Below are 25,922 nucleotides of genomic sequence, written 5' to 3' on the forward strand. Positions count from 1 at the left end.
CAAAGCAGCGGCAAGTGTTTTACGAGGAAAAAAAAACGTTCTCGATGCTCTCGGCAGTCGCCTGGCACGATAATCGCTAGACCACCTTTCCCCTGCTAGTCCTCAATAGAAGGAAAAGAGGGCGGGAATTCGCGTAGAGAAAAGCTTATCTTCGGCGTGCGTTTCGACGAGATACGCCGGAATTCAAGTGCAGAGATACCACTCGGGACTCGTTTAAGGCGGCGCATGCATTGCCACTAAAAGTGAAGCAACAGTCTTCTATGATGGTTGCTATACGTATAAACGCGCGGTACGCGATCGCACGAAATGCAGGGCACGAGAAATGAGACTTTAACCGTTCTCGTGCATAGATCGTGCTTGCGAGCTCGGCAAGTTGTAAAATAAAATAGCGCCTCTTAGTGTTCATGCTGTGAGGCGAAGTTCAGTAGGCAGACGATTTTTAAGTAGCAACTATTACAACCAAACAGATCGTGCGATGCAGATACAACTTTTAGAAAAGTACGATACGGTGTAACACAATGCCAAATATTTTCTCGATTAAGGAGACGATTTGTATTACATAGCAGATTCCTCGAATTTAATCTCGCAAAATTTTATGATAGTGTTTTTCAACCTTGCTCAATTTTTTTGTTCGACAAAGTATTATTCTAAATAAAATAAAAACCTTGCTGTATATATGACACAATGATACTTTTCCGAAATAAATCGAAAATTCTTACATTATTTCAATGTTCGTCCGCTCCGGTCCGCTCGTATTCTTTATCCGACTATCCGTGTTCCGAAAGCCGCGCGACACGGCACGAGGCGCGAAAGGCAAGTCAAGTTGGCGGTTGAGAAAAGCGAGATCGATTAGGGCCGGTCTGCAATCAGTCGTCGGAACGCAACCGATGGCCCAATGAGAGAATTTCTTTTTTTTGGTAACAAATTTTTCTCATTGGACCAGCGGCTGCGTTCCGACATCCGACGTAACGATCATAATCGGCCTTATCCGAAAGAATATAATATAAAGTCAGTATTATTGAACGCGATATACTTCGTGTCCGTATAAATTCCGCGAAACATGTGTATTAGCTAATCATTCGATGTAACACAGTTGTCTGTAATTTGAAACGCCGGCTCGGCGATTGGTATTCGTACGTTTACTCCGCGACGCGATCCGAGAACAACAACGAGGTCGCGGACGCCGCGGCAACATGCGTAATGGAGATATAGAGTGGGTGAAAATAACTAGACCGACCGAACGCGCGCCGTGAGTAGTCACTCTACCCCCCCCCCGCCGCCATGTTTACGAAAAGTCGCGGCGTGGCGCGGCGTCCGCGTCACGCGACCCTACTATCTTGAAATTTAACTCTCGGATCCGTAGATCGTTGCGCGGAGTAAACATATGTATCGTCGGACTCCGGATTACGGAAAACTGTGATATACGTGGTACATGTGACATCGAATGTGTATTTAATACATGTGCTTCGCGATTTCGATTCGAGGTGTATCGCGTTCGATGATACTGACTTTAGATATTACATTCTTTCGAATTTCGCTTTTCTCAACCGGTCAACTTGACTCGCCTCTCGCGTCTCGCGTCGTGTCGCGCGGCTTCGAAGTGAAATTGCCATCGTTTTCGGAACACGTAACGGATGAAAGATACGGGCGAATCCTAAATCAAGTAGCGCCGCGACGCGACGTGTTTAATTAGCGACGCCGACAGATCACAGTCTCTACTCGCATTTTATCGTGTTCTGATACCCGGCGATCGTGGGGGATAGACAGTTTCCATAAATTAATGATTGAATTACAGTTAATCAAAATTGTGCTTCACAAGCAGCAAGTGCAGTGTCCTCGCGACGGTTGCTCCAGGCGAGTGAAGTTGGCCCCGTGCGATTCACGAAATTCTCTCTCCGCCATTTCGGGACATCGGCGGACGTCGAGCGGATCGTAGTACAGTATCTTTCGTAGCCGCTCCGTAATTATTCCGTCGTCGTGTAATAAACGCGTGTACGCGCCGCGCGTCGCGAGATTTATGATACCGGGAGTGCCGAAAGTGTCGCGCGATCATAAGCGATCGGGAGGAATAGACAGTTTTCATAAATCGATTGAATTACAGTTAATCAAAATTGTGCTTCACAAGAAGCAAGTGCAATGTCCTCGCGACGGTTGCTCCAGGCGAGTGAAGTTGGCCCCGTGCGATTCACGAAATTCTCTCTCCGCCATTTTAAACTCACTCGTCGCGTCTACCTGCGGGACATCGGCGGACGTCGAGCAGATCGTAGTACAGTGAGTGCACCCCGATGGAGATGCGACAACGGAGGCGAACCGAGGAGAGGAGGAGGAGGCCTGGGAGGCATCGGGCGACAGCGGGGCAACCGTGAGGTGAGTAGATGTTATTCGTCGTTTATTATTTTGCTCTTCTGTGACGGATTCCGCTACTTTCTTAAGCGCGACTCGATTCGCTCCTTATACGTGATACTCGTTACTCGTTATGTTTAACTCCGGACGGAATTTCGCAATTTCGGAGTCCGATCTCCGGCGTATGCGAGAAATGGTATTACGTCGCGAACGTCGCGTCTCTCTTTCGCACGGTTATTATTTGCACGATTTTTTCGCGATTAATTATGCGAACAAGTTAATACGGAAACGAGTTTATGCAGCCGCGATTTTTTACATTAGCATTTCAAAATATCTGTTAAAATAACATCTTGAAAATTTAACGAGAGCAATAATTATTTACTTCAAGTATGGATCACCTTGGACGATGTTTTAATGTAAAAATATTTCTGTGTTACAGATCAACCTTGAGGATCAACGCAGTTTTACAACTCCGCTGTTGCGCATCGACCGGTGAGTTAATTTTTTATTTCAATTCGAGAATCGAGAATCAAGGCGAAAGACACTATCAGGTGGATGAGGATTTAATCGAACCACCGCGTTTAATCTGCCGTAATCTTCGATCGCGCGACTGTTTCACGAATAGCGGCGCATTCATACCGAAATTGTGATCCGCCCATTTCAAAACAATCGTTTGACTGACGACGTCTCTATGCGGATGATTGTATGCTCGACACATCGAGGATGCAGAGTGTCGAGGTACAGAAGCGTACATTCATGAATTCCGTGGCGCGGACTATGAGCGCTCGTAAAAACAAAAAAAAGATCGAGCCCGGACAAATCCTCCTTTCGTCTCTCGACACGACCTTCCCAAAAACTTACCTCGAATCTTGCAACCTCGCGGACACCAAGTTGCCGTGTGTTAAACTACAAATAGTGAGATAAAAAAAGTTAAACAGCCCATGCAAAAAACACTGGACACTACGGAGCACCACGGCGACCGGTACGGAGTCGCGTAGACCATCGTCTCTTTCCTTCAACGTGAGATCACCGAAACAAACGCACAGTTGCCGTCAACGTTCTTCGCACTAGGTCGATATTCTCTCATCTGCCTAATTGCCCAATAATGTAGAACATTAAAAAAGAATATTCCCTTTTTTTCTTTCAAGAATTATTTGCTAATCTGAAAATATCCTCGAAATAAAAGTTAAAGAAAAAAAGATGAAATAATTAATGTATAAAATTCACATTATCTATATTTAACATCGAAACTTGATTTAATAATTTTTATCAAAATAAAAAATTATATATTATTTTATATATCAAGCGCAGAGTTTAGCAAATATTTAGAACTAATGTAAATATGACCAGAGAAATAAAGCTTACTTCTGGATTAATTGTAAATCAAATTACGGTCACAGAAATTGCTGATCGACCTAGTCCGAATTAGGCGACTATAGCGTATCGTTTAGCGATACAAGACACATTCGGTCCACGCGAGATCCACGATCGCCGTGCCAGAGGTATGTTTTGGGGAAGCTTCATTCGTTCTTCCTAACCAAAACCACACTTAGGTACAAATGAACGGCATATATTCGCGAATTTTCCCAACGAGATTTCCCTCGTGCATCGTTCGGTTTCCCACCCTTCCACGTTTCTCTGCATGGTAATCGGCCTAGTTTGTCACGTAAATCATGAAGACTTATTATTCGCACGCGGACGATTTAAGTCGAAAAATATCGTACGTGATCTCTCGAGTGCCTGACAATATTCCATAATATTGATAAATGACTTTCAAAATTATCGTAATTATAGTTCTATACTTCCGAGATAATTATTTAAGGTAATATTTTTGTACATATCGTTTCTCTTCTTAACTGATATTTTCAAGGACATTTTTCTTTGACTCTTGGTATACATTGCAAACTTACGCAAAACTTGACTCATAGATATTTATAATCATTATCGCAATGTATCTAAAGACAAATAATTGTTTCATCTATACAATCATTAATCTGATATCAATTTTTTTAACGAAAATCTAATCAGATATTATCTATCTATATATTTTCTTATAACTTTTTTCGTGTTTAATGTTATCATATAATCATCAACGTGCAGATATTATGATACGTCTACGTTTCATAATATATCGGATGAAAAGTTTGATTACTTTTTCTCGATACTTTTATAATATTTGTCTTGTAATTTATTAGCCGATGTGAATTCGATATATAATTTGCAAATCAAAATAATACATAAACAACAACATTAGAGATCATCAAGAACTCGCGATGGATCGCGAGCACGTAGTACACGGCGGTATCGATCATCGGCATTCCGCGTTATTTGAAACGAGTCAACGAAGCAACTCCGAGATCACTTTGTCGCGCCATCGACTCGTTTCCGGATGAGAAACGTCGGACATCGGTAACGGAAACTCCGGAGATAAAAGAAGATACACGATAGAGCGTCTTCGCGCGCCGCCTCGGCTCGTCACATCAATCCCTCACGAGATTCCCCAGTTGCTGTCTATGCCAATTTGCATCCTCGGCTTTTCTACCCGACACGCGTGAAAGACCGGCGAGAGATTTCGGCACGTGTCGGTGGCACGTTTTTCCACTCCCCGCTCTCTGCATCTCGCCCACTCTCGCACTCTCTCTTTCTTTCCTTCTTTCCTCCCCTTTCTCTCCCTCTTTCTTTCTCTCTTTCTAGATCTCTAGCTATTATCTTCCGTCGTCTGTCCCCAAAACCTACCTCGTCCACTTGCGGGGGCGGAGTGGTCGCGGAGGCGTTTTGGGTCGTATTTGGTGGTGTTGTAGTAGTAGTAGTAGTGGTGGTGGTGGTGGTGGTGATGGTGGTGGTGGTGGTGGCTGGGGCGCCGGGCTCGTGAGGGTGTGAATGGGTGCTAGTCAGGGACGCGTCCCTTTCGCGCTCCATCGCGAGCTTGTAGACCTTGTTGCGCAGCGTGCTACGCGGTATCCCGTAGATCACCGCCGCCCTCCGCGTGCCGAGCTTGCCGCTCTGGATGTCCCTGAGGGCGGCCTGCAGCTCTTCCTCGGTGTAAGTCCTCCTGCCGCCCCCGGCACCCACCACTGGAACACCACCGACGCCTGCCGCAGCCGCCGCCGCCGCCGCCGCTGCCGCGGTCACAACCGGTCCGGTCATTCGCGGTTTCGCGCGGTAACACGAGCTGAAACAGCATTAATCAACGTTATATCGAGGCCAGCTGATGGTGTTTTTGCCTGCAACGCTGCTGACCGGCAGGCCGTTCGAAACGTAATTTCGGGATAGCGTATATATAGGGTTTATGGAAATGAGCTCCGAATAAATGCTTGGCCGAGCCGAGTTTGCAATATCGCGTCTCTCGAACCCTCACTGTGCGAATACTGTGAATATAACTATAAAGTATTGAGAGATGTCGATGTAACGGAAACAACTCGTTGGAATTCTCGTTGCTTGTCAATTGCACTTTGTCATAGGAAAACTTATTTTTGTGCCCCTCGAGTTTTCCATTTCGCTTCCTCCCCCCCCCCCCCCCCCCCCGACTCCTAAGATAGCTTCTATAACTTATCCGTCAGTCATCGTATTAGAGATCTTGTTTATCCTGTCATATACTTATGTCGGAGAATTAATTCCAAAACGGCGTATGTAAACTGAAGAAAGAATATATTCAAAAATAGTCTCCCCTAGGAAGAAAAATCAATATTACATAAAACAGTTCGCTGTTCTTCCGATTTCCTTTTATCGGTTAAAAATATAATAAAATATTTCACCGAGAGTTTCCGTTTGCGCTTTTTTCTCTTTTTTTTTTTTAAGGATTGTTATGAAAGAGCACGGATCTAGCTGAGACATAGTCTCCGCGCGCTGAATATGAAACATTCAAACAGCAAACATTGCCGAGCGAGCAAGTGGCCAAGAGACTGCGCGCGGTTTGATAATCGATTGGCCAATATTATAGACGCGTTCGATATACTCACTCAAGCTTCGTATATACGTAACAAAGTCAGATTATTCGCCATTTCTCGCGATGCAGGCTCACGTGTATCCGCGTTTCCTAAACTAGCTCGGAGAGGCGACCCGCATCAAATGGCCACGTGGCCGTTCCGACGCCTGCACGTGTTTGACGTCGTGCCAATGGCGAATTGCGCGAATCCTGTATAGCTTTGATCCTGGCTCCGGGGGACATTCGAGCCATGCAAATGAAGTTTTTCAAACGAACAGACTGAAAAACGCGTTAACTCGGCAATTTCGCGTATTGCACGTAATCGATTTCCGGCTGGAAAAAAACGCGTTACACATTCGAGCACTTATGATCCTTTTAAATACGTAATACATTTACATAAATATCATTTCTCAGCGCAATTTGTACATATATCATACGGACGAGATTTATCTATGCAAAGATGAAAATTAAAATAATGTACCGGTTAAATTGCCAGAAGGCACAAGTCGTGCATTAATAATTTTAATATTTGTTCGCTAGAATTTTCTTTTTATCGCTATCATAAATTTTCGTGTCGTCTACATCGCCATTTCCTGTCCGCATTATGTCCGCAAGGCAAATCTTGTTGCAACAATTTATTCTAAAGTGTCTGTGAAAACATTTATTATGAGATCTTCGTTCTTTGTGTAAAAATAGATCTTATCCTATCGGACTACATAAAGAGAAAAATAAACGATAAAAAAAATAAAAAAAACAATACTAATTTAACACAATAAAAAGTGTATAATAATGCAAACATGACTCAACTTAATAAAAATCTAGAGATAATGTCAAAAAATAACATTAATAATGAGAAAAATAGATGCTTAGTATCAAAATAAAATCGATGATGATTTAATTAAGGGGGAAGAAAGGGATTTTAATTAGGAAAATATACTATAATATACACACAGTATTAAGCTACTAAGATCCAAACTTGAACCGTAAATGGCAGTTTCTTTAATTTAATATAAAAAAAATTTTTTAAACCCCAGTAAAAACTTTTCCCCGGTGCAACAATATATTTTCTCGATCGTTTCAGGAGGCCAAATGTTGTTTACATGCTAAATACGCGAGGAGCAAGGTATTTTTCGTGCGAGAGCATCCGGTGATATTTCGCGCTCGCATAAAAGAACGCGACGTGGCACGAAGGCGATGGATATCGGGTCGGTGTAATTTGTCACGGAGCGCAACGATAAGATTAGGCGTAAGAAATCATCGCGCGAGCTTCGCGCTCCCCTTTCGCCGTCCCACCCTCGCGCTCGCACCGTGGAGCTCCCTTTGCAAGTTCGTCGACCTGGTGCCGCTGATAAAAGTGCATTTCGTCCGACGTTGGCCTGCCGGATAGGTCCCGCTACGTCAGTAGTCCATCGACCGGCGTTGATTTATCTGCGATTTTTGTTTGTCGACTCGTCTGCGGTTTTACGCCGACATTCGTCGGAAACTCGGTCGGCGCGCGTTTCCATGTGCGTTTCAGGTTCAACGTTCCTCGAGTAATGTCGTCGCGCAATTTCGAAGAGAGAGAACGGTATTCGCGTCCGCCAAATAAAACGACGCTACGCGTATCTAACCGCGAGGAGAATTTAGACTTTATCATCGACTACGTCGCATTTCCGTAAAAAAAAATAGGACGTGCCGGACTTCTTATCGCACACCTCCGCAACGGAAGATCGTATCGCGTGTTATATTTTCAATGTAACACAGCAATTTGTGTCAAGAACGAATTCCTCAGACTTAAGAAACAGATTTATCTCTGTGCAACAATGTAAAATTTCTCGAACGTATGAGAAATCTTTAGTAAAATCGCTAAAAACAAACAAGCGGAAAAATAGACGTCTTCAATGTCTACATATTTACAGATACCGGAAACCTCCCCAAGGTTCCATGATCAAACTGGATGGTTCGGTTTAGTAAATTCTCGCATAAATCACAAGGCTCACGCAATCGCGAACCAGATAGTCGTAATCTTGTCCTTCGCAACGACGTCAATATCTCTTTGGCCAGCGAACCTTCTCCAAAGCCTTCTACGAACCGGTTTTACTTCAGTACCCGGTGTCTGGTTTTATTGCAGCTCGCCTATTTTTCAGTATCGCGGACGCGCAAGTGCGAACTGTACGTCTAATTTCGTTTCTTCGTGACTACTCGCCGTAAGAAGTCTCGATCTTCTTAAATCTGATCAATCGATTCGTATTTCTTATACTAAATCCCCAAGAAATTCAATTCATATTATTAATATAGATACTACTTTAAAATACAAAATATTCATTAAGATTGCATTAATACATGAAATACCATTAAAAAAGGTTTATAGTAATATACTTAAAATAATTAAGCTTTCTCTGGTATGTAACGTAAGAAATTTTAGCTTTACTCCTCCTCGTACACAAATAAAACGGACATGCCTGCATAAAAAATTGAAGATCACGCCGTAACATGTAAGCGGCAGTGCTCAAAGAAAAGTATAAAATTAGTCAAACTAGTCTAGCTACGTAATGTCAGTTTATAGACGACGCTAAGTACCTTAAGGCTTGTCTACTTTGTAGTACCAAAGTGAAGTAGAAAAACTTGGCGTGCCTAGATCGCATGAATTTAATAGGTATACGTTATGACTGTATTAACGGTCTAACACTCTAACAACTTACGTAATTTTCGCTTTACTTGGAATTTTTACGTAATCATATTTGAAATAATGACTAAGTTTACAAACAGACGAGTGTAAGAAAAGACAAAAATCTCCATAATTAATATCTCTAAAATATATAACGTGGATTTTCCCAATAATAAACTATGAATCGTTTTATAATGTAGGTCGACAAATATGACGGAGGTGCGAGCAAGATTGCCACCTTACATCTTCCTTTATTCAGACTCATCTAATGAATTCACATTGCAAGGAATATGTCTTGAGCGCCACAATTCGCGGACCGAGAATACAAAACGCTTTAAGTTACCGGCACTTTTCTTCGTCTACGAATTTTTCATGCAATACACGAATTTATTTCCATCAAAAATTTGAGATAAACTCGCATTTTTTTCTCTCACAACTTTTAAATATTTGATCCTGAATGTCTCTTGAGAAAAGTGACAAGTACAATTAATTATTTTAATCGTCACATTTGCGAGCACTATCATATTTGTTGTATATTTATAATACAGTTCTCTAAAAGTTTATATCCCTAGATCTGTTAAGTTCCAAGATTTAAATCCATGATTTCAAGCCAAAACATCCACGCTCTAGTTTAAATTAGGCTTTAATTTCGACTCAACGTTTCGTCGGCGGTCCTATCTTATCGCTAATTACGCAGCCGCGTATGCGTCGCGTCGGCGCGAACTTCTCTCTCGCCTCTTTCTTTTCTCTCCCCCTTCGTGCTTTCTTCCCTCTTCTCTCATTCGTTCTTCCGTCCTGCTTCTTCGCTTTCTCTTTCTCATATTCCATGTCTCCCCTTTACGCTTCTTCATTACGCGCCACGACATACATGAGGTACTCTGCATCTTCGATATGTCAGGAGGTGCAGATTACGGTGGACTAATAATAGACGATGATAAAAATTTGACGCGTAAAATGATCCGCGAGGGAAAACAGCGAAAACATGGGGGCAACGTACGCCTCTAACAATCTGGCACGCTCGATTCGCTCAAGTTACCGATCTTTTCCATTTTTCACGAACTGTGCGGCAAAGATAAAAATTGACATTCTACAATAATTGATGAAAGAAAAAACTTCCGAAATAAAATGTCAATATTTCGATATATTTTTGTCAATTGATATACCATGTTCTATTCTATAAATCTAATAATGGTTGAACAAATTGGAATTACTTCAATCTTTCAAGATAAAATTCAAAGTTCACTAAATTCGATATTCGTATATTACAAAAATTTTCTTAATTTTGACGAAAGTCGTAAAAGTACGCAAAAGAGAATTATATAAATACTATATTTTCATAACCAATCCATTTCGTAATATCTTCGCGACAAAGAAGCGAAATAAAATATATATTATATAACTTTTCCCTTTGTTGTCATTTATTTTAACGTGTGGATAGGTTTACGAAATTTGTCCGTCATGTTTCGTATTTGAGACCACAACCGAGTTGCATCGATTCTGTGAAACGGACTGCTTAAATATTTATCGAGGTACGTACCGCAGACGTATAGCAGTTTAAAGCTCAAAGGGTTGCAAAGTTCAAGCAACTCGTCGGTATTATTACGGTTTGGAGGATACCGGCTGCTTACCGCGATCGCACAAACGTATTACAACGAAATTTTTTCGTGCAGTTTAAAACACTGAAGCACGATACATTAAACATTTACGTGTGGGAACCATGTAATAAACGAGCCTGCCTAGTTGTGACAGTTTAATCAAAGAACGTATTATTCTCTTTACGTCACAGAGGAAAAAATGTATTACAGTATTTTCTTCACGAAGAAAATATCTCTACAAACTTAAACTTTATATTTCGTGAAATAATTGCAATTTGTAAAAAATAATTTTTCTTTGTAATAATATGTATGGTACAGACTAGCATAAATTCTATGTAACCATTTATTTCTTTATAATTATTTACTCAATTAAAAAAGTAAAAAAAAAACATTTTGAAAATTATACAATTATTTATCTTCCAATAAAATTTTCAAAATATAAAAAAATAAATAATCACAGACATTAAATGTGGTAAAGATGATTAAATACGACGTCATATTTTAAGATAATCTGTTGTGATATCAAATATAATTGATTATCAATTGTTTAAGAGCGCAGGAATAATGACATGTATGAATAAAAATGACTCTCGGTCTAATATAGTGAAGAAAATATAAAATTATGCGAATAGATCAATCGCGAGATTAGTAATCATCTTTTCGAGTGTAATGCAATGTGAACTGACAGCTTGTCGAAACTATAATACGACTTTATTTACCCCGACGCATAAATTTTTCACAAAGCCATTGTAATTATTATCGTTCCACAGTAGCAACCAAGATGATAGCCAAGAATCGCGAGAAAAATATCGCGCCCGTGCAGAAAATGAAGAATCGTTCGCGACACTGAATAATTTAGTTAAACAATCATAATAAAATATCCTGTTTTATGCAGTTATTAATTTGTTACGCAAATCAATAAAAAAAAGCGTTTTATTAATTTTATATTATTAGTAAATTAGTGAATTTTATAACGGAATAATGTTTTTACGTGTTTATATCTGTATTAATTTTACAATATTGTTATCTTCCCTCCAGAGAATACAACATACATATCTAACATAATCGAATACTCGCAATGGTATTATTATTACGACCGACTCAATAGAACCTCCAAGTTCATCTAGCGAACTTGAGCTTCGCTGCGCGATCCTAGGTTCTGATAACCGCAGCTCTTTATCTATACAACTTTGTTTGTCTTTTACTATAATTATAGCACAGAGACTTATGAATTACACATACACGCAATGCAACACAAACATAAAAACTATTTAACAATCAACGGTACGCCCGGCGAGTTTGTTTTAAAATGATTCAAAATGATAACTTTGATAATTATAAATAAATAAAAAATATATTATTAAAAACCGATTAAGACAAAGGAGAGAGAAAGAGAGAGAGAGCAAGAGAAAGAGAAAGGTCTCTAAGATTTTAGTTACATTGCACCAATTGCTGATTTTATTCCGCATATCCAGATAAATCTGAAAATGCAGCACACGACCGCGAACTCGATCAGCCCGCACCAGTGTCGAGCGAACGATACGATTCCCCTCTGCCGTTGTCGCCGCGCATGACGTCTTTACGAGGGAGATAAATCACGGTTATGCCCGGCCGCGTGATTGGCACCTAATTGCGACGGCATTCCGGATCGACTGGCTGTCAGTTTCGCGATTTTCGAAAGTCGTTCGCCGGCGGTGTTTTAATCGACGCCTTATCGAAACGCCCGCCCGGCCCGGCTTAAACGGCCACTCGATCACGAAGAACGTTCGCTACGGAATGCGATCATACGGATCGTATTCTTTTTTTTCCCCTCCACACTCGCGTACGGAATGCATATTCGTATCGGTGACTCGCCTCGAGGCTCGAGGTGCAAAGCGAGTTGCGCGATAACGCCGAAACGATGCCTCATTGTCGTTGACAAACGACGATTTTCCAACGTGTGGGAAAGAACGCTCTCTCTCTCTCTCATCGAAGCCGAATATTCGTTCGAGTTTAGGCTTGTCATTTTCATCTGGCTTTTTTTGTTTTTTATTCTAACGCGCACTTTTAAAGAGAACCTTATCACTTTTAGCTCTTATCACTTTAAATGTGGAGTTGGAATAATTATTATACGTTTATCGCTTTAACACTTCACTATTGTGATATTAAGTTTGCCAACAAAAAAAATAAAATTACAAAATAAAATAAAATAATTGAATTAAAGGTACCAAATTTCTGTGATTCAAATCTTTTCAACTTGTATATACCAGCTTTTATCTTTGTGCCTAGCTGTTCGATTAAGACTGCTTTATGAATAATTTTCTTCACTTGAATTTTAATTCTATTTACAGATTAAATATGAGCGTGTGTTTTTGCGAATAACACATAGCGTAGATATATAACTTTAATTAAAAATGTTACGTGAGACGTGTCGCGTTGATTTATTTATTCTGACTAAAATATAAAATAAAGTTGTCACTTAGTAAAAAATTTCCTATATTGTCTCTTTTAGTTGGAGAGTGTTAAAAGATTACTTACTTGAGAATAGTCTTGGGATCGATGCCTGTCGGCATTCTCAGAGGTATTTTCTGTTGCTCCAGTAGAGATATGTTGTTGTCCTGAACAAACAAATGGGTGATGGTATTAAAATAAAAAATCGTCGAGAGTGATTTAAATAAACAAATAACTAATATTACGCAAGCGTATAGCCTAGTTATTTAGATGTCAGCGTTAGTCACTCAATAATACGTACTAAGAAGCACTAATAAAACACTATGTGACAGGAATTATTGTTCAGCAATATATGAAGTAGCGATCGTCGCATAAATAATGATCGTATCGTGACAGCCCACTAAAAATTATGAATATAATTGTTGCGGATAATTTGCACATTGTTTATAATCGTCTTCGCTCATTATGTGATTCTTCATCGAACACTTGGCGAACACCGCGCATTGTATACGATCGTTTCTTGCCACCAAATTCAATGTCCGAATAAGCTCGAACGAGCGTTTGCAAGAAATAATGAGACGAAGCTGCGAAAGACCGCGCGTCTCCACGCGGTAGAATGAATGGTCTCGAACTTACCTGAGAATTTCTGGGTTTGGCCGAGAGATCGAGCGGTTGATCGGCCGCCGCGCCGCTGTCCTGATGGGTCTGCACCCCAACGAGGGGCGCCTCCCTCGGCGGTAAGCACCATTGGGGCAGCAAGGTGGGGTAAGTGCCGCTGAGGGCGGCGGCGACCACGGACGCCGCCATCGGATCCACCTGGACCGACATCGGTGACTCCGCCGATCGCGAGCTGCTGCTACTGTCGCTCTGCGGGCTCTGCGGGGCATAACACGGAGAAACGTGTCATCCCGGCTCGCGCGATACGAAAAGGACTTGCCCGGACTGAATAGCCGGTGGATTGGTCGGACGGCAGAAAGAGCACACAGGGTGAAAATCCGCGAGAAGACGCGATGCGGCGGGATCGAATTCTGATCGAATTCATTTTCTCGTAAGGCGCGCCGCCGCCTTCGCGAGTCCTCGTGAATCTTTTATGGGGGGCTTGACGCCTTTGACAGTGATCAAAGCTGAGAAACTAGCGGGGGAAGTGCGGCGATGCGGCCGGCGCCCAAGTACGAAGTACGCTCGACTTAATCAAAAGTGGCAAAGGCCAGGTCAAGACTCGAGAGTCGCGCTCGCGACGGCACAACAGGTGCATGAAACGAGGATGAAACGAGATTCCGATGACACGATTGCGTAAGTGCATTTGCAGGCGAGACGAGCGGCATTAATGTGCATCGATCTGTCTACCGCGTCTCGGTAAATCATCAACATCGACAAGACCATCGATATATATTTCGAGTCATCCGAAAGCGTTCGTCGCAGAATCTCGGGGTATCCGAATTCGGCGCGAGGAAAGGATTACTTATGCATCCGTTTGCTTATTCCTGCATGTCTGTACCGTCCCCTTCGCGGATAATCTCTACACAAAATTAGCAATAAAGGACGAGGTCGATGCTCAGCCATGCGCAACCTCACACTCGGCAGACTCGCCGGAGGGTACTTACAAGGGGCGGCTGGTCGTCGTGGGGTAGCTTGCCGTCGAGACAGAAGTAACACTTGTCGAGTGGCTTCCAGTCCTCCGGCGGCGGGCTCGTGCGTCTTCCAAGGAGAAACGGCGTCGCGACGCTCGTCGCAGTTGCGTTCCCGTCGCGGCATAACAGCCCCGACCTGGTCCCTTCCGAATCCGTCGTCGGCGTCGTTAGTATCGTGGTGCCGCCGCCAGAACCCGGTATCTCCTGTAGCTCCTCCTCTTTCTTTACCCTCAGTAAGCCCTGTGTTACCGGTGCCCGCTCCAACGCGATTTCCTCCGTTCGTTCCTACAATGAGGAAATAAAAAAGTCACACCAAAGAATGCGAAACAACTTTCAAGTTGCTATAGACTCTAGCGATTTCATGATAATTGAGTCTTTTAATTTCCAAGACATATAGGGCTTCCTAGGAGGTTTCAGTAATCGCTTTAAATTCAGATGTGCGGGTGATTGACCCACAGCATAGTGGCAAAGGGGAGTACACCTAGCAGTTGCCAGCTATACGTGGACCAACGGCTTAACGTCTCTTTCGAAAGACGGAGTCCAGTTTCTCCGCACAAGAGTCCTCCTTGTTTAATTTCTCGTACAAGAGGTCGGGGGGAGGGTGTAGTTTTAAATATTAAAATTCGTGTGATCAGGTGGACTTAAACCAAGTTTCTAGACCACATTGTCACCCTCTTTAATAATTTAAATAAATTTTATCCTTGTGACATTTGATTCAATCCCTGTAGAGATAGACTATTATTTCGTTATTTTTAATGCAACATATTACATATAGTAAGATTTATACCAACCTTGGTCCCTTCCGTGTCGGTAGCGTTGGCAGTCGGATGATCCCGAGTCGCGTTCTCTGTTCTGAGAGGGTTGACCGCTGACCTGTCGGCGTCCTCGTCGAGCTTGAGCCGTTTCTCCGCCTCGTTCTGTTCCCGTCCCGTCTCCTCGTCGTTCTCGTCGCCCTCCTCCTCCCCGTCGGCGCCCTCCCCGTCGTTTTGCCGGCGTCCGCGTCGCCGTCTCGTCGCTATCGTCGTCGTGCCGGTCGCCGTTGTCGTTGTCGACGTGGTCGTCGCGGTGCCGGTGGTCGTCGCTGTTACCGTTGTCGTCGCTACTTCCGCCGTCGCCGTGTCCGTCGTCCTCGTCGAGGTATCTTCCCGCGCGGTACCGTCCGTGGGCTCCTCGTCGGCGGCCTCGATCTTGACTTCGCCCGGCCTCAGACGGCGCGAATCCTCCTGCTGCTGCTGCAGCTGTAGATGGTCCTGAACTGGCGCGGGTAGGTGGTGATGGTTCTGCAGATGATGCCTCTGCAGGCTCTCCTGTTTTACCACGCCGGTCGTTGTCGTCGTCGTCGTCGTCGTGGTCGTCGCCGTCGTCAGCACCGTCGACGGCAACGACGTGGGTGCCGGGTGATGCAGCTGCGGCCCAATCTGGTCCAGGCTCCCGGGTATCGGGTTGCAGGACGACGACAACGCCGGGTAAAGCCGATGGTGGGGCTGTGATTCGCTGCTGCGGGTGCCGCTGTACAGGGTGTCCTGGTATTGCTTCCATCTCCTACGGCCCATCAACTCCTCCGCTACCCGTTCCAGACCTGCGACACCACCGCAACTACTTCAAACAATGACGTGTACCGGTTACCCAGGACCCGTGTATATACAAAGGAGTGACCCCGTTTTCGGTAAGAAAACGGACATTCGGAACTAGTATGGCGCTTAAAGGAACAGATTTGGGATCAATGAAAATTTCGATGATCGTATGAATAAGCTCGGTATCGATCAACTCGTTATTATCAACATTAAAAGTAAAATAATATCAATTTTAATCTAATGTTTTATATAGCTTGTGATAAATTATTGTCGAATGTACTCATTAACTGATAATAATAAGAAACTTTCTGAAGCTAAAATATCTTAGCTTCAAATCTCATTTAATCATTTTTTTCAGACAACTGTATGAGTCCATTGTTGAATTTTAATGAACGTATCCGAATTCATCCGGATGATATAATTTAAACTTACAATTAGTGGACTGTTTCGTTTCTGATCTATCAGTCTTGAAACAGTTTGTTGAAATTAACTGCGTGGTACCACATGTGCCGAAAGCCAAGCGATATATGTGTCTATCAAAGTATATTTTCCCGAATGTTAACTGTGGCTATCGTAGTCGTATGCACTAAAGTAAGTAGCACGCGGTTTTATAATCGCGGTTGCATAATCGGTGAGTTACGAGGAACGTACCCGCTCCGCGGATGACGATATCTAGCCCGCTGCACAAATTCACGCACGCGCATCGACTATAATGCGCGCAGCCGACTTGTTTGTCATAGGAAATGATGGACGATGATTAAGGTTCCAGAGAAAAGCACGCGGATATTCGTATATAGCTGCGGGAGATGCGGATGCAGTTCTCCCAGCGAGAATCGTACGCGAAATTATGCAGATCGCGCGCTATTGAGTAACCGGACATGGTGGTTTTTGAAGGACACGGTTGTGCATGTGGCAAGGCGAGAGAGAAAAACCGGATTTGCAAGAAAGAACGACTTATCTTTTCGTTTTTTTATCCGGAATTCGAGGAGTAAATTTTTACAATTATTAAAATTTTATCACAGCATTCGAGAATGCCCGACGACTAATTACACGTGCGTAAAAGATAACGTGTTAATATAATTAATCATCCTTTTCATTACTCTGAACAAACATGTGAACGCTCTGCGCGAATTAAAACATATGGAAATGTAATTTCTTTAAGCCTCTGCTAATCTTTACGTATTAATTATGAGCAATTATTGGGCTATCGCGAAAGTTTTGTTGCTGTCTATAAGATAATAAGAAAGAAACTTTTCCGTTCGATATTGGTCTTAAGTAGATGTATCGAAGAAGACACAATAATATTAATAAAAAATAACACTTTTATACAATTTCTTGAAATTCATTCAATGCGCTTAATATTTCAATAACGTCGGTTTTTGTATCCCACGGGCAGCTACAATTCGCTTATGCCAGTTACAATTCCGCTCCACTCCCCAGAACGATTCGCGATACTAGACAGCGATAACGGAATTTTTTTCACTTCCTTATCCAAAGGCCGAATAGTTGACTGTTATCACCCCAGCATGACGTGCCGCTGCCGCATAACCGGCTCGGTCGAAAAGATTTCCGAGCGTCAGTTCTGCGCCGGCGGATGCTGTTTAATCATCAGTGGGATTTTACAAATTATGATATTTATGCTAGTCGAAACAATTATCAGAGCCACGCCATAGTACGTTGCGATACATGTGCATTTGTGACGGATGTTAATTTCCTGAATAAATATTTAACATCGCGGAAATATGCCCGCCAGCGCGAGCTTGTGTTTTTCGCTCGTTCATTAATTTAGCAAACAGTATTCGATATTCATTTGAGCAAAAGCTCCGTGATCCCGTCGTACATTTCGTCATCGAAGAACCGTGAAAACGATTTAATTTGCAATGCTCAAATTTAATTTTGCGTCAGACGTTTTCTCACTCCAACTATATTTTCACGTCTCTGCGCAAAAATCGTATTTGGGGGATTTCGAAAAACTTATCCATTTTATTCAAGCTTGCAAGCTTCGCTGAACTTGAATAATACACGTTGCAACGACGAATAATCTAACACAAATATCATTCCTCAAATAACTTCCGACTGTCCAGTCAAAATTATCACACAGTTCTATCGCTTATTTTTATCCATTCGATCTCTCGGGATATACCAAACGTATCCCGTTGCAGTTCCATTGATTTGTAACGCGAGAAAAATAGAATTCACTCGTCGAATTGCCGGCCTTTAACTCTCAAAGAGCATTTTCCTATCCCGTGATCAAACGCAAACCGATTACAACCAGGCCAATTACAGCTTGGACATGCCAATCAGCCGCGCTTCTCGACAGACACCTGGTATCGCGGCGCGCGTGCCGCGGATGCAACGTACCGTCACGGCAATCGGTACTCGGTAACTGTATAGTTGTATACGATGCACCACGTGTGCATACGTTTTCGCACGATGTGCGGGCGCAGACGTGCGGCGGCGTTTCTACGTACGTGGTGCATGTACAACGCGTATGTGAAAATATCGCGTGCGAATCGAGGTCCGGCGGCGATTTTTCATGGCGCCTGCCTTCATAGTGCTGAATTGATTTTGTCGTTTGCCGCGCGGCGGGATAGTCATTAGAGTCCGCAAAGAGCCGGTCGCGGGTCAACCACGGCACAGTCGTTTCTGCGAAACGCGTTATTTCTGCGGAACGACGGGGAATTCGCAAATTAAATTGCACTCGGAATCGATCCGACCGCTCATTGATGCACGATTCGGTATATACGTCTTGGAATCTCGAAGCTTTTGCCGCGCCGTGTTTCGAAGCTTTTGCGCGCACGCGGACCGGTACGCGCTAACAATTTCATTTAAAAATTTAATTCAGATTCGAATTATTTCAAGATTATAATTCTATCCATAATAGCGAGATGGAGAATGCATGAAAATACTTAATTAAGTCGGCTCGGCACAAAATTCACACGAGCGCGGAAAAAGGAACACGATGAAAAATTGTGCCAACGTAAAAAGAGATCGCGGATCGTATCACATTTTCCCCGCGTGTAACGCTTTGAAAAATATTGTTCTAAAAATATAAACCTCATTATAACGAGAAAGTGCTGGAATGCAATGTAACGTGTTACCGCACCGCTTAATTTAGGATCAATTTGTAATGAACCAACCGGCTTTTTGCGGTAAATCAGAGCCATTGAAAAATTCAGAGGGAAAAATTTCGACACGCTTAAATCAACGCTTATTACATTTTGCCTTTGTAAATTTACAAAGAGTGATATCACCTGCATTAAATGAATAAGTAATTAGATTATAACGCAACCTCCAAGATCTCTTACGTATATTACATATTTGCATACAATTGCATTCGAAAAAACTGAGCCTCGTGAATGTGGATTAAATGTAATTTTACCAATTAAAGCGATGCAGCGATGCTACGTGTTGATGGAAAAATCGTTGAAAGGCAAATATCTTTTTGATTTACAGCGTTTTATAAAAGATTCATCAAATGGTGGCGAATTTATGCAGCGAGAAACAAAGTACGAGGCTTCGCGCGCGCGATTCATATATAGTAATACAAACGTGAAAACCATTTCGAAAGTACATTAGGCTCTTTCTCTAAATTAAAGTCTGCTAAGGTCGGTTTATCTCACGCAAATGGACATTCGCGCACGGCTAATTATTCCACGGCCGCAATTATTATCGCCTGACTCAACGGCGCGTATCGGGAGTTAGTTTAATCGTGTTATTTTCTTCGAAACACTCGCACAGAACTCCGCACAGTCCGAAATAATCTGTCGTCGCGTATCTCCCGAGCGAACTTCGGGGGATGCACGAGTCGGAAATCGAAGTTGCTCCATCATATATATCGCCGTTTGGAATTTCGCGAGCGTAATGAGTCTTATGCGTTTTAGCCGTTAATTAGTTCAGTCGTTAATTATGCGTTTCGCTCGATAATTACTGTGTTATTGATTTACACCAATATTAGCGACCAATGCGCGACAGAAGAAATTGATAACTATACAATTGCATATTATGAGGTATGTGGATATCGTTCTGATTGTCTTGTAGAATATAATTTAATGTGCCAACCAGCACAAATTTCAAGCTTCCATTTTCAAACAATTCTCGTTTCTATTTTTCATTTCGCAAGAAAGCGACTTTCAGAGAAACGCAGGTTTGATATTGCATTTGAAGTCCAGTGGGAATAATAAATATATCAGAGATATCAACTGCGTATAACAACATTTGATACCGAATGAAATTATTAAATATATATTTGATAGTATGATATCATAATCGGGTAAAAAGTTAATTCGAATTCTGCTCATGTTCTCAAAACTTGTTGCCCTCATATACAGTCATGATTTCGGTTGCAAGTTCGTGAGTACAACTGCCTACAGCCTTGTTGCTTAAATTTATTATCAATTGGTTACCAATTTGTTTCCAGGATACCGAGTACTCGTCGACATTAATTAATATGTAACGGCATTAGCATGTTAACCGGTTTTCCAGCGAAGTTGATAGAAAGGTTGGAGCAAGTAGCGAAGTTGATTTTCAGCGCGAAGGGATGGACGGTCTGCCGTGTGAAACGCATACAAATTTCGGGGATTACTGTAGAGTATAGTAGATCGCGGAAGATATATCGCGGGTTTCGCCTGAGTTCATGAATAAGCGCGAATTACCTCGTGAAGAACAAGAACGCCATTGATCACTTTGGATAGCTCGCAATTATACCGGCGGCGTACATGTTGAAACGAACGAAATGTTAATCCTTAATTCTCAATTGGCGGTATCATTTCCCAAATCTATTTTAGCTATGATAATTATATCTCTAAACTATTGCAAAGATTAGACACAGGTAAATAAGATTTAAAAATATTCCTACAGAAATAATAGCAATTATGTATATGCAGCTTCATAATGTGTTCTTCAGGCAAATGTTATAAGTCGAGGAATAATTAATCACAAAATGTTTTTTTAGCCAATTAAACTTTTTAATTATTAAATCGTTTAAAATAACTAAATTTAGAAAGGGAATGTATCGCATACCTATAAAAGATTACGTAGCAAAATATAAGAGTACAATTCAAGAAAGTAATTTCTTTAAGAGTAATATTCAAAGCCTAAAGATGCAAAAGATGGAATTGCTTGCTGCATTTGCCTTCTTTAAGTTCGTCGTCTTTATAAGAGAGCGTAGAAGAAAATAAACCGAGAAAAACCTGTTCGAATTAACGCAGTCGCTTGGAAGCGCATATGAAAAACATCTGAATAAATTATTATTGTTTGTCGAACGTTTCGAACGAATGGCGACGCCCATCGTGCTATCCCATCGCCGACGTGTGCGGCCATTATTTAAACGCTCTACTTCCACGCAGCTTATCAAATACAGGTATAATGCGCTTTGCGGAAACACGAACTGGATCCACGTCGGCCACGCCGCAAGATGTGTGTATGCGTATGTATATGCGTTTGCGCATGCCTGTCAGAAAAATGCGACTGATATTACGGTCAGGGACGAATTTAATGCCGCAGTTTTAAAAGCTTACACCCTTATCATCATTTCCGAAAAAATTACTGCCGCGGCGGTTTGCGTTTTAATCTCCTTCATGGATGAAATAATTTGCAACAATAACAAGAGGTTCACTTTTAATTGGATTTACAATGAAATCGATTACATACGAATAAGCTGATCTGATTCTTTTGTGGTACTTTCCGTCGCATAATTGGATCAGAATTGTTTGTTTGAAAAAAAAAAATTATTTTTTACAAATATTAAGATAAACTTTTTAACACTTCTGTTCGATATTTGGCATTGTTATAAATTTTCTATGATTGCTCATCATTTTTACGAGTCATAAAATTAATATTCTTGCTGATAAGAAACAGTACAATGTCACAATGTGTAATGAATAGTACAACATAATAGAAATGTATTAAAAATATTATATTTAAAATTTATTCAGCGTCATTCTTCGACATACAAATACGCATAAATCTCAATAAATTTATTGCAAAACAATCTGCCAAGAGAAAAGATCTGCATAATCCGATACGTTCAGACAAATTTAGAACGTAGTTTTCATGCGCATCTTGATAAAAAAAAAAAAATATATGTGTTAAAGAAAAACATTGCATGGCGCAATCCGGAAAATCCGATTCAATGTGAATTACGAAAACACACGGAAAAATATTTGCGAAATTCCAAAGGATTAGTCTTGTATAGATCAACAGTGGCAGTTTGCCACGCTCGATGTAATGGCCATTTCGCACGACGGGTGCCGGTTGATCGTCATCGACGAAGATGCGCGCCTGCATTTCGCCCAACGCATCCTCAGTAGTAAAGTTTTAAGTTGCGATAAGACGCACCGTGATTCTTATGCGCGTAACTCGATAAACCTCGCGACATACCTCACCTCACCTACTCCGTACGCAACTTGCGAACGAGCTTTTGCGTTCGCGCGCATACAATGACTCACTGTCGATCGCGAAATATCTGATAACGTCATTCGTCGCATTTCGGCGTATATATACAACAACAAAAAATGTTTATTTTTTAGTACAAAAAAATAGAACGAGTGGACCTGCACGAGAGCGGTCATTAATGCAGTAAAAATATCGCGGTCAATAATTGTTAATACCATTTGCACGTGTCTTAAGATAATTCTCTGTCGACCTTTTGACCCCGCGATCGTACCGAATCTCATGGTCAGTCGATCGCATTTCGCGAAAGGAAAATATCATTAATTTATTCAGCCTTTCCTATTATGAGAGCCCGCGATCAATTAACCAAATTTCTTGTGTAACAAGTGATTGCGCGACATGCGACGCGCTTTCGCAGCGAGGTGTTAATTGCTTATCGACGCGTTTCTTATCGCACTGTAAATTTACGATAACGCATTGACGATGAACGCGCACGAAAGGAGCGATGCGTTAATTAAGGCTCAAGATATACGAGACAGAGCGGTGGAGAGGAAGTGTTACAACGGCATACCCTCGCAATAAACATTAATTTTTCGTCAATAGCGCGATAATCGGACGTTTAAATGCAGATGCAAACTATGCGCAACGTTGTAAAGGTTGATAAATGATGACGGTTAGATGCAAACTATGTACAATGAGATGAATTATTAAATAATACCATGAAGTGGTATTGGTGATAAGTCGAGTAATTAATTGTGTTGATCTCTCTGTACAGAAGTTTCAAATATATTACTAATACAATTAAAGTATTTAATATTCGTGATTTATTGCTATTAGTCATTTCAAAACTCGGACTTCAATGGTCCAATATTTCTATCAAATTTTCAATATTTTTTTCTCCGTTCCTATAGTATTTGCGCGAATGCCCAATTAATAATGTCTTAATGTCACAACGCGTAGGCAACGAGTGGGCGCTAAGAACGATCGTGTGAATCACACAAAAAAATCATTGTTGCGTATTAACGAGGAGGTGTCAAGAAAATCTTCAATTTCTTTGGAATCGCGCGACGCGTAAGTACGCCTCGATCGCGACCGCAGGAATCGGCCAAGTCATCGTCGCGCCAGAGCGTGCAAACTTCAAGGTTACGTAATGAGTCATGAAAATCTGGCCGTACATACTCGTCGACCGTCCGACAAATATTTTTCCTCTCCTTGCAAAAATTCGCGTCGGCGTCTCGATTTTTCCCCGAAAAAAGATTTACGCTAATACAAAGACTCAAATTGCTGATGAGAGAAATGAGATCAGCGTTTTACATTTTCTCGATAATTTCTACAAGCCGGATTTATAAATGCACCGTAAAATCGCGGTAGTCCACTACGCTACGCGGAAGTTAGTGCGATTCAGCATTTTCCGCGGAATCATGCGTGTGACAATGCATGCAAGCCGCTTATCTCGCAATGATTTGCGCGATGACTATACGATCGGATTATCGCAAGATTAATCATCGATCTAAAGCGTTGATGTTCCTTTCCTTCGACCGAGGATGCTATATCCTTCGTCGCGCGTGTGTTGACTTTAATTTAAGACCCGAGCAATCAACAGAGGTGAAGTATGAACTTGTACCGCGTGTGCATTGATAATCGCTGACATCTTCGCTCCGCGTATGAATGAAATATAATCTCTTTCTGCTATATAGATAGTATAGCAGAAAGAGATGTGTAGCCGTCATAAATCAAATTCTCAGCTCTCTAAAACGACTCAAGATATTTTACCGAAAGATTAGAAAGTGCGAAATAATTACTTTTTGTCGAATTCCATATTTTTATGGAATATTCGTATGAACGTATAATTGAAACTTACCAACACACATTTGCACGCATTTCTACGTCTTATCATCTTGTAGTTAACACGCTAAATGATAGTATAAGTAAATAAATAAATTTCTACGCTCTTTAATGATATGTAAAAATGGCATTCTGTTAGAATTACCATCTTATTAGCATCACTCCGTTTACTAAGCGCGTGCATTTTCTAACAAGTGAGTCAATAAGACTTTTCCTCGACGAAACTGCATGGCGTGCGAGAAAACAACGCAGTCGGTCTCTACGTGTTTTCCACGATTGTTTCATCCACGCCAGTTCGTTATATATTCACGACAAGCGAAGCCCGGAGTCCTTGATCGATTCTATCCAGAAGTAATTAGACTGCAGGCGCGGCTCTCGGATGAAATTCCAGGCAGGAGGTGCCGAACCAATCTTATCTCTCGTGCCATTTAAGAAGACGAAGAAGTAGGGCGGGTGACCACGCCCGGGATTAAACCAATGACGCTGTACCGGGAAACAGTTCGTCGAATAAAATTATTATCTATCTCTATGTGTAGATTGGCCGTTTACGAGCTGAATACGACGATGATTTCGCGTCGCGTTTTCGAGGCTGTCGAGTCCGTTCATTGAAATTGTAAAATAACAAGAAACAGGCATTTCCCCCATGTTTCGTCTTGCTAAAACAATTACGAATGTAATTAATTTATTTACGTAGGATGCATTAAAAGGAAAAGAATTTCGCACATCGACACGTTATTTAAAAATGAGGAAGAAAAAGATGAAATTTTTATTCCAAATTTATACAAAAGAATCCGTAAATCCAAAGCTGGGATATTTTGTATAAAAATCCACAATATTTATTTCCACCGCTATTAAAACAGTATTAAAATATGCAACTGTCTACGCGGTATAAATGCATTCTAATGAATTTTGTATGTTATTAAAAAAATGCTCTTGCGTAGTTTTTCAATTCTTGATTTCTCTTTTTATATTAATATTTGTCACTTTGATTTGTATTGCACGCCGCGTTAATGCTAAAAGATTAATTATTTAGGGATCGGAGACCTTGATCGAGGTACATTGTGGTAAGCTGTTACTATCGCTATTATCGTCATTACATAATGCACTTGGATTGAATAATTCATGAGCGATAATAATTCATAGTCCTTCCAATATTAAACGTCATGAATATAATCCAAAGAAAGGTACGCGAATCGATAAATCAAATTCTACAATTCGGTCCACGTACTAATGTCCCTAAAATCCACGCGATAGTTGCGATTCTCGATGTGAGGTAAAAAGAAAAAACCCAAGGAAAAGAAACATTCGATTCTCCGGAGCGAAAAATTGCTGAGGAAACTCGAACGCGCTTCTTTCGCCTCACGCCACGCAGATCAAAACGGCGAAGATTCGAGAACGGTGCCACTTTCTACGATCGTCCTCCGCGGATATAGCGGCGAGGATATAGCGGCACCATTCCTCAATTCTAAACCGAATGGCCTCGAGGGGCCCGGCTCGGCCAATGACGGAGCCGCGATTTTTAGCCCGACGGCCCTCCAC

At 41.7% G+C, this 25,922-nt stretch overlaps 1 protein-coding gene across 1 annotated transcript in view; it reads right to left on the bottom strand.

The window, feature by feature from the left end:
• Positions 1-25,922, bottom strand: part of LOC112465001 (mushroom body large-type Kenyon cell-specific protein 1) — a 43,723-nt gene that overhangs the window by 6,853 nt on the left and 10,948 nt on the right. The window contains 6 exon segments of the mRNA XM_025032345.1: positions 3,205-3,249; positions 5,080-5,515; positions 13,028-13,107; positions 13,577-13,816; positions 14,545-14,856; positions 15,363-16,150. Coding sequence (XP_024888113.1) covers positions 3,205-3,249; positions 5,080-5,515; positions 13,028-13,107; positions 13,577-13,816; positions 14,545-14,856; positions 15,363-16,150 — 1,901 coding nt within the window.

Source organism: Temnothorax curvispinosus, unplaced genomic scaffold (assembly GCF_003070985.1).
Source record: "Temnothorax curvispinosus isolate PA1 unplaced genomic scaffold, ASM307098v1 QBEX01001498.1, whole genome shotgun sequence".
Classification (NCBI taxonomy): domain Eukaryota; kingdom Metazoa; phylum Arthropoda; class Insecta; order Hymenoptera; family Formicidae; genus Temnothorax; species Temnothorax curvispinosus.